Raw genomic sequence first — 19408 nt, 5'->3', positions numbered from 1 at the left:
ATTTAAAACTCTAGGTATGAAAGTTATCTAGTCCAAGGATTTATCAGTTTTGGGTTTACCAGCTCTTACAATTTCAGAACTTTAAATGGTGTTTTTTACATCAATATTTGAGGCATAATACTTGTATCTTCCCTTGTAAAACCTGAAGAGAACATATAACAGCTTATCATCTTATAATCTTCCAAGATCATCTCCCCACTAACATTTTTAAAAAGCCCAATCCCCTTTCTGACATTTTGCTCACCTGTCATGTACCTAATGAACTCCTCACTGTTTAATTCTCTCAGCCAATCCTCTTTCATATACAATTTTTTCAACTTTTAACTTCCTTTTTATCAAGCTCTCTTGATTACCTATAATCCTCAAGTTATTGTTATTTCATCTTTGAATTTACTATGTTTATCCCTAATATTGTCTCTTAAACCTTTACTAAACCATACTGGCTTATTCTACTCTGTTGCCCTTTTTTTCCGTAGGGAATAACTATGTCGAATACGCATATCAATGATTGTCAGACCTGTTCAAGATTACCTCCCAGCTCTTTATTCCAATCTAAAGTAGCCAGATCATGTCTCATACCATTAAAATTGACTTTCCTGAAATTTTAAATCAAGGTACTATTATTTCTCAATTCTACATATAGTAAAATTTCAAACCTATTAGTGCAATAGTTGCTTGTACTTAAATGCTCACCAACCACAAATCTGTTTATCATATTTATATCAGATGCTACTATTAAATTTAATATAGCTTCCTCTCTGTAGGTTCCATCACAGTATCCTGAACAATTTCCAAAATCCTATCCTCTCACTGCCAAACTCAAAATTTTCCCAATCAATACCTTCAAAATTAAAATATCCCATAATAGCAACATATTTCCAGCTACCATTCTCCTCTCATTATACAGTTTCTCATCAACTTCTACATTCTGATCTAGTTGTCTATAATGATTCCCAATTATAAGACTTCTTTTTATATCCACTAACATCAATCTAAACTGATACAACCACTACTATTTCCTTTAGTATGATCTAAGTGAATAAGATTCAGTTCACTCCTCGGATATAAAGCTACTCCTCCCCCTTTTTTGGTACTCTACCTCTAGTAAATAATCTGTAGTCTCTCATCAAAATTTTAAACTCCAACCACATCTCATAATATCAAAATCCTCAGTTTCTACAATTTCATTGAATTTATCAATTATATTTTAATACTTTAACATTACAACAGTAACAATTAATCATAGATCTTAAACTACATCTGCATCTTATGCCTTTTGTACATGTTTTCCTGTCAATCATATATCAGATTTTACTAATAGGTGCCCTGTATAGTCCTAGTTTAAATCTATCACTGCACCAGAGTTAATAGTCTTTGCTAACATGCTAGCTCCTCTCTTGTTTAAGTGTAAGCCACTCCAAAAAAAAAAAAAAATCTTCCCATTAAAATTATTCTACAAATTCAACCACAATATATGCTCACCCCTACACATTGATATAAGCCTGACATTTAATCTTAATGACCTACTTTATACATTACCTCCAATTCGTTCTTGGCAGTAACAATGACAACATCAAGTTATTACCTCATTCTTTACATGCCATTATAAATGTTTTACACTTATCAATTAGCTCCTCACCTCCCTATTTCCTCACATCATTAGCTCCAACATGTGACAGAAAAACTGCAATGCTACTAACATCCTTAATTATCTCTCTGGTTCTATCAGTCATATCCTGTACTCCTGCCTGGATAATATAAACATATTCTTTTCGCACCAATTTACTCCACATACTGTTCTATCTACATGCACAACAAGAGCCATCTACAACTTCCTATCCTTTACACTATCATTCTTTGTGATCCCACATCTCCCTTTCCTGCTCCCCCTCATCACTAGTAAATGCTTGGAATTGGTTGCTTAACCTAAACCCAAGCCCATCCTAAACTCCTAAATGCATTATTTTGCCTTATTTCCTTTCTTAGGTCCCATGCAATTCTGTTTCCAAACTGTAGCCTTTGAAATGCAGACATTTAAGTTATTCATTAAACCCTACCATTGCTTCAAGAAATTTACAATTCTCCCTTTCCACCTCTGCAACTCTATCCAAAAAACTCTTGCACTTCTACCTTAACTTGCATGTCTTATAAATAAATTACACCTTGTGTACTCGCCTTCCTGAAAGTACACTTTAACCCAAAGTTTATCAACTGAGAATATTTAGTAGCCAGACTATTCTTAACTATATGATAGTTATATTGATTGTAATTTTAAGTGTAAATTGTAAGTTAAGATAGTACTTAATATGCTGTTAGTATTACTATTAATACCAACATAAGTTTGATCTAACAAATGCTCTGAATACATAACAAAGCTCAATTCACATGTTTGCAGTAGTAGGAGTTCTTAAGTTTATAATAGTGGTAGTTTTAGAAAGTAGTGGCTAGAACAGTTGACATGTGAGAAGCATATGTTAGTACAAAGACATCAACCTATCCCAACACAACAGTCTCTACCATATACTACAAATTACAAGTGTATGATCTGCCAAAAAGACACTCCAAATGATCTACTACTATGGTAATCTACTCAACATGTATAAGGAATGATGGGGCTGGTTATTGAATGTCAGTCCAAACCTTTATTAAATTTAGTCACTTAGGTTGTTTGCTTGTCAGTATAGCAATATTAAACTCATACAGATGAGTGTTAGAGTAGTTTAGTTCTGTAGGCTGATTTACAGTAAATGATGACTCTGTAAAGCACAGAAGCAAAAATATAGAGTGAAAGGAGGATGCTGCTAACAAGAGTGTAAAAAATATACCTATGAAAGTGAGCTATCATAAAATAAATCAGCCAATGAAACATTGTTTCTTCTGAGACAAAATTCATACATTCAACTCCCTTCACTTTTTGTATGGATACACATGTTTGCCAGTCTACTCTTCATAAACAAGACACTCATTTACTTTCCAAGCTTAGTGCTGGAGATCTTGTAGCTTGTGTATGATTAAATATGTGTAAGGAAAATGTATAGTTCAACTGTTACCATATTTGTGGCAACCACAGTAAAAGCCACATGTAATGTGATGATTTCACACTGACTTCATTGGTGGTGCTTAAAGGATCCACACCACTCAAAATCTAGATCCACCACGTTTAACTGATTTTGACCATAGGTAACTAATAATAATTTAATAAAAGTGTTAATTATTATTTCCAGATGATTAACACATAAGTGTCTGCAGATATGTGGGTATAATTACATAATTCACTGTTCTATGTACCTTTGAAATGAGGTCTTGGATATAATAGTTGCTGATGATGGCCATTTTGAAATTCAAGATAGTGTCTATAATATGGGTATTTCAGCTTCTCTGTCTCACCAAAACTGTTTAATAAGTATTTATCTGGTATCCTGTCTAATTTCATGTTTATATCACAAAGTGCACAGTTATTTTACATATCTGCTCCACTAATGTCATATGTTGGAAATTACTGATTTACAGATGAGATTTCAGCTTATTCTCAAATATAAGCCACAAGAACTTTGCCTCAGGGACCATGGAAAGTACAACTTCTCCAGCACAGAGCTCAGGATTGGAGTAAATACTTCGTTGGTGGCGAATTTTATGTAAACAGTTTTAAAGCAAGAAAAAGTAAAACCACCTTCTGTAGCCCACTTCAGTAAATGATTGAGGACAGTCTGTAGCTGCCACTCAATAAACCTCATGCTTGACAACTGACATAAGATGTGGAAATTATCAACATAGAGTCCATCTGTAACTATAAGGGGAGTTGTCCAGTGATGGCATTAATTTTTTATAATGGTTTGACACTTAAAATACAGCACTTGGGAATTCCAAGTTCCAACAGAAAAAAATGTCTCTTGAAAAGGCATCCCTGATTGATGTTTCAAGTCAAATCATGTGATACACAGTGTAGTTCTGTCATCAAAACCCACACTGGGTGGGTGAAAGGAGGTTGTTTGGTTCGAGGAACAAAACAAGACAGGCATTAACCATCCTTTTTAAGATCTTACAGAGACACCTCATCTAGCAACTGAACAGCAGTATGAAAAAATCATGGGATCCTTCCTGGGCTTGGAAAAAGGGAGGACAATAGCCCAGCACCAAGCATCAGGAAAAGTATTCTCATGCCAGATCCAGTTAAAAACAACCACAATAACAGCAAGAGATGCAAGAAGAGAGATGACACTACATCTTGTAGTGAATATCAACAGTTCAGACTGATTTACTGCCAGACCAATGAAGAGGCAGCTTGAGTTCCATCAGTATAAAGGCGATTATAGTCATATAGGCGATCAGCCCGAAAGGAAAGAGGTGATCGCTCTATTTGAGTCTTGATAACTAAGAAGGTGGGGGATGAAGCAGAAATGTTAGATGCACAAGAAAAGCTTTCACTGAGAGTATCATTTTCTGATCATCTATTTTTTTCATTTTTATTATTTTGTTCAATGAATAGGGGTATTCATAATAAAATAAGAACATTTCAGTGCCCACTGTCCCCACCCACCAACCAAGAACATTGCAGCAATGCCAGGATTTATTGAGCACTATTTTTAAACACCAGCATCAAGCACAATGTCCACATCTGTTGAGAACATCCAACACTGGTACTTGGTTGGCCTTAGCCCAATGAACCAGCCATATGACCCTGGAGGGGCTTCCCAAGGCTGCCATCTACAGGAATTCAGGTCAAAATGGTGTGCTAGGGTTAGACCCCTCAGCAGCCAGGATCCTCTCCTCCCCTTCATGGGTCACCATATGTGGCAAACATGCGGGTTGATGTTTGATCCCAGAGAAGTAAACTGAAATTACAGAACCTTCTCTAAGAGGTTCCCTGACCATGTACAGGAATTCACCTCAAGGGTTGAACTAACAAAAAATCTCTCTCATATTTAGAGGTAAGCAATGAATAAATATAAACTGAATACTAATATTACCATATATTGATAATTCAATATTTTTACAAAAATTAAATAATAGAGAATCTCTGAAATATGTGAAACAATATTTTCTATAACTTTATTATCATATGAACAGGTATGGTTAAATTTATTTTTAACATTTAATTTACAAAGCACTTTAAAAACCTTTATTAGAAAAAAGATATATTAACTTCAAGTTTACATACAACTCTTTCAAACTTAAGCTTGAAATTACAGAATTATATGAAAGTTTATAGACTACACCACTACCACTGTGAAAATGTAATGAAATGAATAGAACTTAAACTTTGCTCTAAAGAAAATGGAACATTTATAAGTTACAAAATAAGTCTGATCTTTAATTGTTGCTTTGGTAGTAAAGAATACATTACTTAGAAGAAATCTTTTTCATCAAAATCTATTGAATTTTTCACTCTTGCTTTTGGTTGTCAAACTTTGGCAGGACAGGCAAAGTTAGGTTTCTAAATTATGATTCATAGTATCATTGTTGTTTATCAAACCTTGGCAGGACCGGCAAGATCAGGTTTCCAAACGATGATTCTTGGTTATAAACCAACCTACAGAGTTGGCATGAGCATGCTAGAGAAGTAGCGATAAAAAAGGAGCTCCAAAATTATACAATATATTATTTTATTATGTGTCAAAATAAACTTTATAGATATAAAATGTGTTGAACATTCCTAAGTTGTGTGTTATATTCTATTTAAAATGTATAACACATAAAACTGATGACAAATAACAATCAAATTGGGTTTTGATTTCAATGTTTACTATTACATAGCAAGCTTTCAACTTTTTCGTACCTATGAACAAATATTTAGTTGATGATGGCTCTAATAGAGGACCTGAAGCCTTACTTTTATCTTTAAAACAGAAAAATAAGAACTATATAATGTCATATGAAACACAGATATTTTACAATAAAATCCTAACAGATGCCTTTTATATGCAACAATGTGTAAGACATATTACAAAAATACATGATTCTTTGCTCAGAGACAAGAGTTATAACAATATTGATTTCTACACAAGTAAAAAGCTGGTACACTGTACTGAACACCATCATAAGGAAGTGAGTTCTGTAGAGCATGTATAATATCAATTAAGAAGTGAGATCATCTTTATATAAATGGAGTGTTAAAACTACATGACTACATGAAAACATTGTTTTTCATTACTCACCTGAAGTGCTGTCCTCTGAGATGTGGATAAAGCATGTGCATCAACTGAGGACTGGGTTGTCTGAAAAATTCAAGTTTTTTGTAAAGTCATGCACTGTACAATTCAATTTAAACACAACTTAAAAAAACTATTAAGTGAAACCTTGTGCTCTAGTTAGCTCAGTACTACAAAAATTAGTCTTTATTTAAAGACAAAATTTTATGAGAATTTTATTTTGAATGAAAATAGTAATTGCTAATGTGATTAGGTTTTATACTACAACAACTGTTATGGTGTAAACACCTTTTTAAAGGTGGCAAATCATGATTATAATTACTTAGTATTATTGGGTATTGGGCCAATACATTTTGTAATACTGTAATCACTGTCTATAATCATAGAGATTTAAGAATTAGAAGACTGCATAATAATACACTCAAGGTGAACCAATATCCATTCGTGATAATGATTTCACTTGATCCACAGTTGAAACACAGTATGGGTTAAAATACTGTTTATATTTGCAATTTGTTGTAATAACAACCGTTATAATGAGAAAAATGGGCAGTTTCAGAAAGGTGTTCAAACCATAACAAATGTTGTTGTAACAAGTGGGTTATATAAATTATGTTCCAACCAATTATGTGTTGTTCCTCAGTTGATGTAATGAGCTTTGGACTGAGCAAATTGCACTTTCAATAATAGATATGAATACTGGTTTAGTTGGAATACCATAATTATGCATTCTTCTAATTCTTCAAAATCTCTAACTTCTAAGGCACTAGATATGTTCCAAATTGTTAATAAGAAGTTCACAAATACTATGTATTTCTGAAAACAAATAAACATGGACTATTTCAGGAAACTCAGTCATGGATGTTCTCATGACTGTGAAATATTACTTTGCTAAATTATATTTTATACCCGTATACTAATTTATGGAGAAGTCAATGAAAGTTATTACTAAGGTGTCAGAGACATGACAACTACTGATAAATATTATATAGTAAATAGTATATTTACTTACAGTAGCAATGCCAACTGCTGGGGTTAAGGACCCAGGCCTGAAAAATAAAATTTCTCAGACACAAACAAAACAGTAAGAAATGAAAGAAAGAAAACAACATACTCTTCTACTTTGTACAATTATATATAATACAATGCAATGGAAGTATCAATTCATTCAAGCTTTGTAACAGCTAATAAAATATCAGATTGAAGGTAAATAACAGACTAGTACAATACATCAACCACACTATATATGCTGCTGAAGAAGGTCTAATGTCTAATACCATAGTTATTCAGAATGGCAGGAATATGATAAAGTAGTACTTGATACTGTTTATATTAACAAATTTGTTGACAATAACAGTGACAATGTGAATGGGATTATGATGGTGTAACAATTTTATTTGTCAGAATTATAGTAAGAAGATTTTAATATCATATTATGTATTTATGTCAACACCAAATATTATCTTACTTAATTATTGAAAGTACATGGATGCATTTAACATTCTAACTAACACTGTTAATTAAGGTAATATTGAATAAAGAATAGAAAATACCTTGTAGATAATTTTCAATGTGGGAATAATTAAATAAAATTATTCTCCAGAAACTTTCACATTACATATCTATTGACAGCACATTTTCAAACCCATTCATAAATTTTTCTCAAGTGAGAAGAAAAATAAATATATTTGAAAGCTTGAGATAAATAAATAATGAATGAGTTAGTTTATACAGTAGTATAATTTTATTCTATTGTGTAGGAATAGTTGAAAGACAGCAGTCCTTCTGTGTACCTTATTGTACTATAAACTGCAATTTTCCAACTTAAGTAAAGCTATACAACAATCATTGGCACTAGACTGAATGCAACTTCAAACTGATAGTTATTTTGAAAAAAAACTACTTTTGTATTTTAGGTTTTCTTTAGCATGAAAAACTAACATAACTTGATTTCAAAGTTTAACTTACAGTGTACTTGGCTGAACCTGTTTAAGTAAAAGCTGTTTTTCTGCATTTGGAGGTTCTTCCAAAATCTTCCTGTTTTGCTATTCTAGATCAATTAAGAACTTTAAATATATGTACTGGAGTTTTATTACATTCTTAATCTACTTTCATACATTGTAGAATTCATAACTAATCCATTAACAATTTGTATATGCATGTGTTAAAACATTTAATGTTACATTAATGAGAAAGTTAAATGTTTTCATCTAGTGCAAATTTTTAGGAAAAGAAAAATATTTTGGATATCATGGATGGATATAGCCATTTTAGTGCAAAACTTAAAAGCTATCTACTCTCTGTTTACTATAGGAAACCCAACTCCATAGTTTAGTGTTACAAGTCTGAAAACATACCATTAACTCACTGGGGTACCTGATGTAGGCAGGAATGTTTTGCATAATTAATAGTAATCTAACAGTAGAAAATGATATAAGCTGGATGAAACAAATGCCTCTTTTTGATCACCTTTGTTGTTAAATGCAAAGGTACACAGTGGACTATCTGTTCTGTGCCTACCTTATGTAATGAAATCCTTTTTTTAGCATTAAAAGTTCTCAGACACATTGCCCAGAAGATTATCACTTTAGAAACAAAGTGGGAATAAATTAATATTAGCTTAAAATAATCATCATAATTACTAATTTTAGGCTCAAAATTAATGTTTATATTATTTGCTAGTTGTAAATTTAATACATATCTAAGTTTTGAATTAATTACATGTAGATAGAGACATGATATACAAGTAACAAATAAGTGTTATTTAACAAGGGATTTTAATGTTAAATAGCTGTGAAATAACTTCATTTTAGTTAAATGCACAATTACTGGGTGAGCAGACTAAACGTGCAGAATAAAAAGTAATCAATTTCAGTATGATTAAAGGTAGTTCAAAATGGAATTTACAGGGGTAACAGATGCCAAGAATGGATTGTGTTCAAAAACCTTTGAACTTGGTTGTGACTTTCAGAAGACTTGGCAAGACAAGAGCATGTTACACTTGCAGAGCTCAACTGTTTCTTTGAGAACAAGTTAGCTTTGGAGAAAACTATACTATTAAAAGTAGTACATTAAAAGCAGAAACTCTGGAAGAAACATAAGAATTACATAATTGGGATAATTTTAGAATTATAGAGTTAGTGTAAAGGAGAGGAATGAAAGTGCTTGATATAAAATAGTGCATAGTAGCAAAAATAAGTTATTGGTAAGTGTTCAGGCAGTAGTCACTAACAGATATGACCCTACAACTACTAGAAATAAGATAAAAGGTTTACATAGTTATGGAGTCTTCGTTAAGTATACACAAAGTTATCTGTTAGACATACAAAACTATTTAGTTTAAGAGTTATTATTTAGTTTTATAACAAGTGTTGAAAGTTAATCATTTTAAAAGTGATAGTTATGACAAATTTTGTTGCATAACTCTAAATGAGTTGTACATTGTGTATGCAGTACTACACTTAAGTAATACTGTTAATGTCATCTTACTTAAAGCTTCTAAGTTCTTCTCATCATGCAAATGCTGTTGTCATTAGAAAACAAGTATTTCTAAATTTCTCTGTTGTGCGTTATAAATACAAGCAGATGCAGAGTGTAAGCCTGTGACACAAATGCGAGATTACTAGCATTAGTAGTAACAAACGTTCATTAATTAGTCTAATGCATTCTCTCATCCACTGACTCGATAACATAATTCCCAAGTCTTTTCCCAACTCATGGTACTACTGACAAGATTTTTCTGCTTATCTTTAATGATGCGCTTTGCCAAAGTTATTGTAAATCTCATTCTAAATAACTATACCAAATCCATATCTTCTACTTCATCAAGATATCATTAACAGTTTCATGCGTTGTACTACTAACAAGCAGGCTTTTTCATATGTGTTTTATACTTTAAATTTTAATGATTTACATATCAAAGCAAATGGTTAATATCGCAATTTTCATTATGACTCGAAAAGCTTAGTGGTAAAAATGTTAGCCCTTCGAATATTATTACATTCCTGTAACTGTATGCCATTAACAGAGTAGCACCACGATATCTGTCGTCAAAAATCAATTAGATGTAAGAAATTAAAATATCTCAATTTCAGTATTACCTTGTCTTGTACTTGGTGGCTGGAAAGCCATGTTTTAAATTTACATGTATTATACTTTCCCTACAGTGCAATTTCGGTGAGATTGCTTTCGAATGACAAACACACAGATATGCCAGCTGATAACAAACAAAACGTTTATATCTTACAACACCGAGCTCATAAAAACGAAAAATCCACTTAAAAAAATTATATTTTCTTAATTTATTTAAAAGCAATAGGAAAAATTGAAAAGCTATCATCAAGACTAAAAGGATTTTTTTAGCTGCAATATGTAAACATGAATTTTAGCTTAAACTTGTTAAAGAGTTTTATGTTCACGTTAACTGTAAATAAATATATTTAATGACAGCTATTAAAAATTTGAAAATAACCTTAATTATTGGAACCTGAACCATAATTGAAATTAAAAAGAATTTTTTACTTGTTCTTTTAGTGAAGAAGGCCCTGGAACATCTTGATAACAAAATTCCAGTCCCTAACGCATTGTAAAACTTTCTAATACAAGTATGGGACTTTATTTAAGAGGCGCAACCAGTTTGTTTGTTTGTTTGTTGTTGTTTTAAATGAGGGAGCCTGTCCCTTCTAATCGACAAATTTATATATTACAGTTTATAAAAAATCTTCTGTGTATGCGGTCAGAATTGAGATTTGATATCCGTTGCAGCCACAGCAAATATATCATTGGATAACAAAATATTTACTACTGAAAAAATTGAAGTGCTTTGCCCACCACGGGTATCAAAACCCCATTTCTAGCAGTAGAGGTCCTTAGACATACTGTTGTGCCACTTGACGGCTAATTGATTGTAGTTAATTTGAAGGTGCTGATTTCAAAACTGGAGTCAGAATTTGTCCATAACCTTCAACTTGAGTTGTTGTAGTATCTTAATATTTTATCAGGACTATGTGAAATACAGGGTGTCCACAAAAAATGTATACACACTTTGAATGATTATAAATACAATGTTTATTAAGATATATCTAGGTGTGTGTTTTTTTTTAATCCAAGTTTAAGAAAACAAGAGTAGAAAGTGTTCGAACTGATGACTGTTCTGATCCAGGCACTGCTGATAACGCAGACAGATGGAATTGCAAACTTCACGAATCATTTTATTTGGTATTTTGCATTTTATTTTAATTGCTGCTCTCAGCTCATTGATTGTTGCAGGTTTTGTGCAATAAACCTTATCTTTGACGTATCCCCATAAAAAAACGTTCAGTTTGTTTGTTTGTTTGTTTATGAATTTCGCACAAAGCTAGTCGAGGGCTATCTGTGCTAGCCGTCCATAATTTAGCAGTGTAAGACTAGAGGAAAGGCAGCTAGTCATCACCACCCACCGCCAACTCTTGGGCTACTCTTTACCAACGAATAGTGGGATTGACCGTAACATTATAACGCCCCACGGCTGAGAGGGCGAGCATGTTTTGCGCGACGGCGATGCGAACCCGTGACCCTCGGATTACGAGTCGCACACCTTAACACGCTTGGCCATGCCGGGCCTAAAAAAAAAAGTTCAGAGGTGTGAGGTCTAGTGAGCGTGGGGAAATTCAGTGCTACCTCCTTGCTCAATCCATCTGTTCGGCAAATTTTCGTCAAGATAGGCCCTCACATTATGATAGTAGTTGGAGGTGCTCCATCTTGCTGGAAATAAAATTCTTCATCTCTAAATTGCTCTCGAATGCGTAGCACGACTGATTCTTGCAGCAAGTTCAGATAAATGAGACCAGTGACTGTGTTTTCGAAAAAGAATGGTCCAATTAGCCCAACACTAATAATCCACACCACACTGTAACCCCTGGTAAGTTTAAGTGATGTTCATTCGTAACATGTGGGTTCTGAGGTGCCCACTTGGTACAATTTTGGCGATTAACTGAGCCATTTAACTTAAATTTGGCCTCATCGCTGCAGACAATCTTGTTTGGAAACTGTGCATCCTCTACAGCTTTTGCCAGATAGCACTCACAACATTCAACTTTCCAGTCAAGACCATCTATAATGAGGGCGTGGACTAATGCCGGAATAAATCTTTACAATGAACGCACTTCAACATGTGATGGACACTTGATTTTGGGATTTCAGTCTCACGGGCTGTTTACCAAATAAATTTTCTTGGAGATCGATGGAGATTTTCCAACAGCTCTGCTTCTCGTGTGGAACTAGTGGACGACTGTGGTCTTCCAGAACGCCCTTTATGGACGTCTTGAACAGTTCTATTTGTTTCAAACTTATCTCTGATGCGAGTTATGATGAGTCGCGTTGGTGGATCTGTTTGAAACTCCTTCACTCCTTCCTAAATCGTCTTTGCACTTCAGCTGTGTTCTCGCACTTCCAGTGGCACTTTAAGATAGATTCCCTTTTCTAAAAGCTTAGTCTGCTTCTGCCATTACTTTAAATCAGTTGCACTTGTAAAAAAGAAAGTTTGAGTAAGTTATAATAATTCAAAGTGTGTATGCATGTTTTGGGACACCTTGTACTATGCAATCAACTCAGTACAATATATTTGTGCTGTGAAAGGTAAACGTTGTTTCTCTCTTAAGTTGTTGACTTTTTAAGGATCACAATATAACTCCCACCCACCCACACACATCGTTCATAGTTTTTAACTCGGTTCAGCTTAACTCTCTCGATACGGACTCAGTGAACTTGACTGACCACGCGAATGTATATGTCCGTTTAAAGTCTTTGTAGCTTTATTACTTCCAACTTCCAGTATATTCGCGATATTTGGCAATATTTCTGCTAATATTGCATGTCTTTCACACACAAAAAAAACACGATAAAACAACATATTTTTGGTTGTTGATTACACCTAACCCTACTTTTTTATAATAATAGTAGTAATGTACAAAACATTTTTATTTAATTCAATAATGCACCAAAGAATATAGACTAATAACATGCAAAACACAGGCAATTTTTCCTAACTCTTAAAAATCGTCTGGAGCCGTCAAGAGCCGTTACAAATTCAACCCAGGTAGTTGTCAACTTTCTCACGGGAATGAACAGTATAAGTAAAGTTAATGCTTACCTGTTCAGAAAACAGTATTTATTATACAACAAGTCATTTAGTAGATGAAAATCTCCAGTTTGTATTGGTTTTAAGTAATGTATAATTAAACGTAAGAGAGAACTGTTATAAAATCCAGAAAGATAGTAAAGTACAAATTTACAGGTGGGTGTGACAAGAGGTCCGATTTTTTATCTTATAGCACTGTAATCAAGCCGCAATTGAAGGCTATAGAAATTCTAGTTTGTATGAGCAATGGTAATTTTATATGAAGTGAGTTAAGTTTTATTCTGTACTTATTGGAGAGCTAGTGGGTAAAATATAGAAGAGGATAAACCAATAGAAAGTGTAACGTGTGTAATATTAGAGGACATTTAGAAATTTTATAATATTGTCTTATAAAAGTAAGAACTTAGACTTATAAACTATTAAAATAAGGATTATTAGCTAAGATTATATATTACATTTATTGTTATGTCATTAAAAAAAGTGAATGTGCATTTGATATAGAGCACCATCAGAAACTTCCTTCAACAAATGTATTTACAATATTAAAGACTAGTAATGAAATAGAAAATAAAGCAAAACATGCTTTAAATAATTTGGAGACTAAAATTAGAAGAAAAAAAGTATTATCATATAAATCACGGAGTGGTTTCGTTATGGATTGAAGATCTTTACAATAAGAACACGCCAATCAGATAAGCTCTCATTCGGGAGAAGGTACTAAGCTTGTATAATGACTTGTAAAAGAAGTTTGAGAAGTAGTAGCTATAGAAAACCATTCATCACTACTTGTGGAAGGTTTTACAGATTTCAGGCATGATATATTTTAAGAACATAAAATTCAGAAAGAGTGAGCCACTGCCGACGTAGATGCTGGGAATATGTTTTAGCAACTTAAAAAATAATTGAGAGAGTTTATATGATCGTAAACAGGTATTTAATATTGATGAAACCAGGCTGTGTTGGAAACGCATGCCTTTTAGGACACACACTACTGTTAACGAAAACACTGCACATGTCTTCAAGACCTCCAAGGATCGACTAACTCTTCTTGTAGGAGACAATGCTAATGATGACAAGAAATTAAAGTCGTTGCTTGTGCACAAAAGTGAAAATTCACGAGCATCGAAAAGTATTATGAACTCCTGGCTTCCTATGATACGAAAATCCTATTGTTTGGCCTGTTAACGAAACAGACTTTCTGTGAGTGTTTGGTGGGTCATTTTTTGTCTGAAATGGAAAAAATGGAAACGTGCTGTGAGGAAAATAATCTTACTTTCAAGATTCTTCTCGTGTTAAATAATGATAGAGCTGATGACAGCTGTTTCCAAATATAAAATTTGTATTTAAGCCATCGAAGACAATATCACTTATACAGATAACGGACAAGGGTGTTACTGCATGCTTCAAGAGCTAGTATTTGAGAAAGACATTCCACGAACTTATCTGTGAAACTAGTGGCAACGACAAACTAACAGTGCATTTATCTGAAGGATTCTGTGACATATCACACATACGTGAAGTAGTGCAAGTGGCCAAAGGAGTAGGGGAAAATGAAATCGAATAGCTGTTGGAGTCACATGTTATACCTGAAAACAATGAAGATCTTTTTGAATTAGATAAATGTGCTTTTGAAGAAGAAACTATGAATGATAATTATGAACATTCTCTTCGACGGAGAGACTTTTCAGTCCCAGTGATAAGAGATGTGTTTGAACATGTTGAAACTGCAATCAATATTATTTACAAACATAACACCCTTTCGATCGATTTGTAAAGGTGATACAGACTGCTAGAGATTCTTTAGCATGCTACTGCGAAATGTTAAACGCAAAACTGCAAGTAAAAAAACAGAGAACCCTGGACTCTTTTATTTAAAAAAAACACCGAAATACCATATTTCATAGTTTCTTATAAGAGACATTGCTTCATTGCGTCGAATAAACAAAGTTTACGCTCTTACTGTACCTATTCCTCCATTTCCCATTATTCTTAAGGGTGGAATTCCAAATTATACATCGTTTCATTATAAGTTGCAACTTTCCGGCAACTAATGTATAATGATGACCCCTTTAGGACCAAGTGACATTTCAATGTTTAACTGTATGAAATATTACAAACATTCACATCCACCTTCAATCGTAGCACGCCTATGTAACCAGCTAAAAGAAAATAACAGGGACAAGGGTTTATTCACTAACAGCAATCATTCAATGTTTTAACAACAACATCGCGTGGCAGTAATTTAGGTTAAATTTTATGAAATATAACCAGAGGCAGTCAGAAACGTCGTTTCTCTTCACCCAACTGCTTGGCTGAAAGTTAAAGAGTATCGAATTTGAAGTTATCTTGATTTACCGTAATCGAGATATGAAATTTTATAAACTGATTAGAAGAATTACTGTTAGACAGGAAAAACCGAAAAGGAAAAGGAGAAATGAACGAAAGAAGTTGAGCTTCGTTGGAAGGTTTATTAACCGCTGCGGAGATTTGAGAAATGTGAGCAGGAGATACAGGTCGCGTACGTCAGTTGCTGTTTGAAAAGCCAGAATCTTGTATTAGTGAGACGTAAATATTTTATCTTAAAATTTGTTGTTTTAGGCTTATATTGAACAAGTTAAACAAACGAATAATATCCCAGGGTATATTGCATGAACTTTATTAAATTTTAACCAAAGTAATGGAATAATGATTTATATTAAATACAGTTTAAATTCACAAATCCAAATATAAAAAAATATAATTTGCTAACTGTAAAAACAATAGCACTCTAACATAACTCAAACGGAATAGTAAGTATATTTGTCAAAAAGCTTTATGAACTAATAAATAAGTATACGAATTTAAAACATATAATTATAGGAGATGCTAACATAAAATTTACGACAGTGTTAAAATGGCCTTGAAGTGGTGCAGAATAATTACTTAAATATGTTGATAAAAAATAAATTTGTCTCATGAATAGAAACTGCTACAAGAGCTCGTGATAACCTGAAATCGTGTATCGGCCATATTTTCATGAATAGTCCGGCAAAAAACTATCGTACTTAAAACTAATATTGCGGATCACTATTCTACATACGTACATATGGATATCAAGGCTTCCATTGTACGTACCTCCACAATACCACTATTGTAAAAATTAAAGTAATTAATTACTCGCGACTGAACCAATTTCTTAAGACAGAAACATGGAACACGCTGTAACCATGTTAAATGGTTGTTATACAAAAATTATGTAAATATTAATATAAATAACTTGGTAAGTGTTGTGAATTTACATGTGATGAAAACCATTCAACAACTAACACAGTCTGCTTCTAACTCGAAACACCAATATATACAGCTGTGGACAAATAATAGTTTATGCTTTCGATTAGAAGAAAAAATTGAAACCTGGTTTCTTGCAGTATAAGCCTACATACATACCACTTTGCCACTGGGGAGCTTAACTACAGGTCAATTTCAATAATGTCAAATCTCGCTAAAGTCTCAAAGAAAATTATTTTAAAAATTTAGTAAAATATTTGGAAAATAATAAAATATTATGAGATAATTAATTTGGATTTTGGAAGGATTTAGGTATTCAAAATACGATATCGGAAGTAACTACATACATTACTGACCAGCTGGACAGAAGTAGGAAGTCGGCGGCCATATTCCTGGATCTGGCAAAAACTTTTGAAACGGTGTTGCACCCTAAATTGATAGCTAAGTTGTACAATATAGGAGTTAAAGGTATTACGCTAGATTGTTTATTTGTTTTCTAATTTCGCGCAAAGCTACACGAGTGCTATCTGCGCCAGCCGTCCCTAATTTAGCAGTGTAAGACTGGGAAGGCAGCTAGTTATCACCACCCACTTCCAACTCTTGGACTATTCTTCTACCAATAATGAAATTAACCGTCACATTATAACGCCCCACGACTGAAAGGGCGAACATGTTTGGTGCGACGGGGATTCGAACCCGCGACCCCTAGATTGCGAGTCGAACGCCTTAACCCACCTGGCCTTGCTGGGCTGTATGTAGTTATACTGAGACCTTCCACAGCACAGAAAACATACCCTAAAATGGGAGGTAATTTCAGTTTAATTTTATTCTTTTTTTTATTAATCATGTAAAATAATCTAATAAAGGATTTTAAAAAAGCTTTGTGCCTAACTACAAAAAATATTTACAATGTACATCAATAAAGATATAAATCAAACCCTCACGTACAATCCTAGTGAAAGATGTATTACTAACAGTAAGGAGAGAACTTTATAATTTTGTTCCGTGATATAGAAATGGTTGTCTGAATCTTGAATATCCAAAGAGTGACTTTTTTTATAGATTTTTGTTTGTGATGCCATTCAGTAGACAACACCAAGTTGTATTTATTATTTCGGACTTTATTATTATGTTACATATTACGATTTCAAACAGCCGGAAATTTTAATTTTAATTCATAAGTTAATTGAATGTCAATATGTATCAAATTCATGATATTTGCCAACAAGATTGATACACACAGTTTTTTTTCGTAACACAAATATATTTCAATATACAGTTTATGATGACGATTATTATAAATAGTTATTACAAAAAGTGATTCATATATAAATGTTTTGCAAACTTACAAATAACAGTGAACTTTCTATCTGAACTGAAATTGAATATTTTATCGATGGTTCACGATGAGCGAAGTAGTTTCGAGTTGATATCAGTACAATTAACTTAACGGGTAGCTAGCTATCTCACTATTCGTGGTTAGTCTCACACGGTTTACAAGCTGACTTTTCACCGACGACGATATTTAATGTCCTTCTAGAAATACTAATGTCCAATGTTAATTCTATGAAGTTAAATGGTTTATAATGTTCGAAATCTATAAACGTTTCCTGACTGATAAGTGTTTATCACAGTTATAGCTTCCGAGAATTATATTATACAAACTGCAGCAAATCAACAATATAAATGGTTTCTTCTTTTTTTAGACCGTACAGCGTCGACTTACAAGCTTTTGACGAGTTTGTCGAAAGTTCATTTGACAACAATACTGGCAAATCACTAGTATATTACATACACAGAAAGTACGTTGTTGGTTCTTACACTCGAGAATTACAAATTTAGGGAATCTGCAGGAATTTTGCAATACATATTTAACAATATAAATTACTTGTATTTCTAAACATATATCTAACTAAAACAAAGATCGATATTAAAGTGAATATCCATTAGTAAATCCGTTACACTAACAAACAGGCTAGGAAAGGAAGGACCCCTCTTGTATCCATGATTGGTTGACTGTTTTAAATTTTACTCAAAGCTACACAAGGGCAATCTTCGCTAGCTATCTCTAACATAGCAATGAAAGACAAGAGGGTAGGCAGCTAATCATTACCACCCACTGCCAACTCTTGGACTAGCCCACTAACTAAACTACCTTTTGTTTGTTCATATTATACCCATTAATATAGGATAAAGCGTGGCTAATAATCTATATTTTAATAGCATACAAATTTTAAAAGGCCTGGCATGCCCAAGCGCGTAAGGCGTGCGACTCGTAATCCGAAGGTCGCGGGTTTGCGCCCGCGTCGCGCCAGACATGCTCGCCTTCCCAGCCGTGGGGGCGTTATAAGTTACGGTCAATCCCACTATTCGTTGGTAAAAGAGTAGCCCAAGAGGTGGCGGTGGGTGGCGATGACTAGCTGCTTTCCCTCTAGTCTTACACTACTAAATTAGGGACGGCTCGGTGCAGTGGGCTAACAACCTACTCATTTAAATACCTGTTGAAGAATCCGCAAGCGATTGCGGCCCTATGTTTCTTGATGGAATCTAATGGTGATAACTAACTACTACAAGTTTTAAAGCTCTTAATTTTATAAGACAACATTTAAAAAAAAATCCTAAATTTGATTTGCAAACTGCGATGCGAACCCGGATATTGTGTCTCATATGCCATGAAAAGATTTGGTTACAAGAACGTCCTAAAGAATTCAAACTATTAGTGTATAAAGGATACGTCGATGAAACTTACTGTATTGAGAATTACGAACGTACGATCAAGTTTTTGATTACTAAAATAAACAACATATTTATTTACCGTTTCTGTGTCAGTGGCAGATTAGGGTTGTGGGGCCCAGGGGCTAATAATTTTTGTGGG

The 19408-nt window shown here is 33.5% G+C and overlaps 1 protein-coding gene across 1 annotated transcript; it reads right to left on the bottom strand.

The window, feature by feature from the left end:
* Nucleotides 1-5023: 5023 nt before the first annotated feature.
* LOC143257014 (uncharacterized) lies at nucleotides 5024-10517 on the bottom strand. Its single transcript, XM_076515064.1, has 4 exons — nucleotides 10250-10517; nucleotides 7162-7198; nucleotides 6156-6215; nucleotides 5024-5552 (listed from the first exon to the last, which is right to left on the bottom strand). Exons 1-4 carry the CDS (start codon nucleotides 10486-10488, stop codon nucleotides 5493-5495), a joined length of 396 nt encoding a protein of 131 aa, XP_076371179.1. The 5' UTR covers nucleotides 10489-10517; the 3' UTR covers nucleotides 5024-5492.
* Between the last annotated feature and the right edge of the window lie 8891 nt (nucleotides 10518-19408).

The sequence above is a fragment of the Tachypleus tridentatus genome, chromosome 7 (genome assembly GCF_004210375.1).
Source record: "Tachypleus tridentatus isolate NWPU-2018 chromosome 7, ASM421037v1, whole genome shotgun sequence".
Lineage (NCBI taxonomy): Eukaryota > Metazoa > Arthropoda > Merostomata > Xiphosura > Limulidae > Tachypleus > Tachypleus tridentatus.
Note: the sequence above shows the minus strand (reverse complement) of the source record. Positions and strands in the feature narration are given on the sequence as shown.

Bases quoted from the DNA above. Each gene is read 5' to 3' on its own strand.
- LOC143257014 (XM_076515064.1), bottom strand. From the start codon at position 10,488: ATGATAGCTTTTCAATTTTTCCTATTGCTTTTAAATAAATTAAGAAAA. The intron at 6,216-7,161 runs GTAAGTAAATAT...TGAATTTTTCAG, and splicing joins CAGCAGTTGGCATTGCTACT to ACAACCCAGTCCTCAGTTGA. The intron at 5,553-6,155 runs GTGAGTAATGAA...CTACTTCTCTAG, and splicing joins CTCAGAGGACAGCACTTCAG to CATGCTCATGCCAACTCTGT.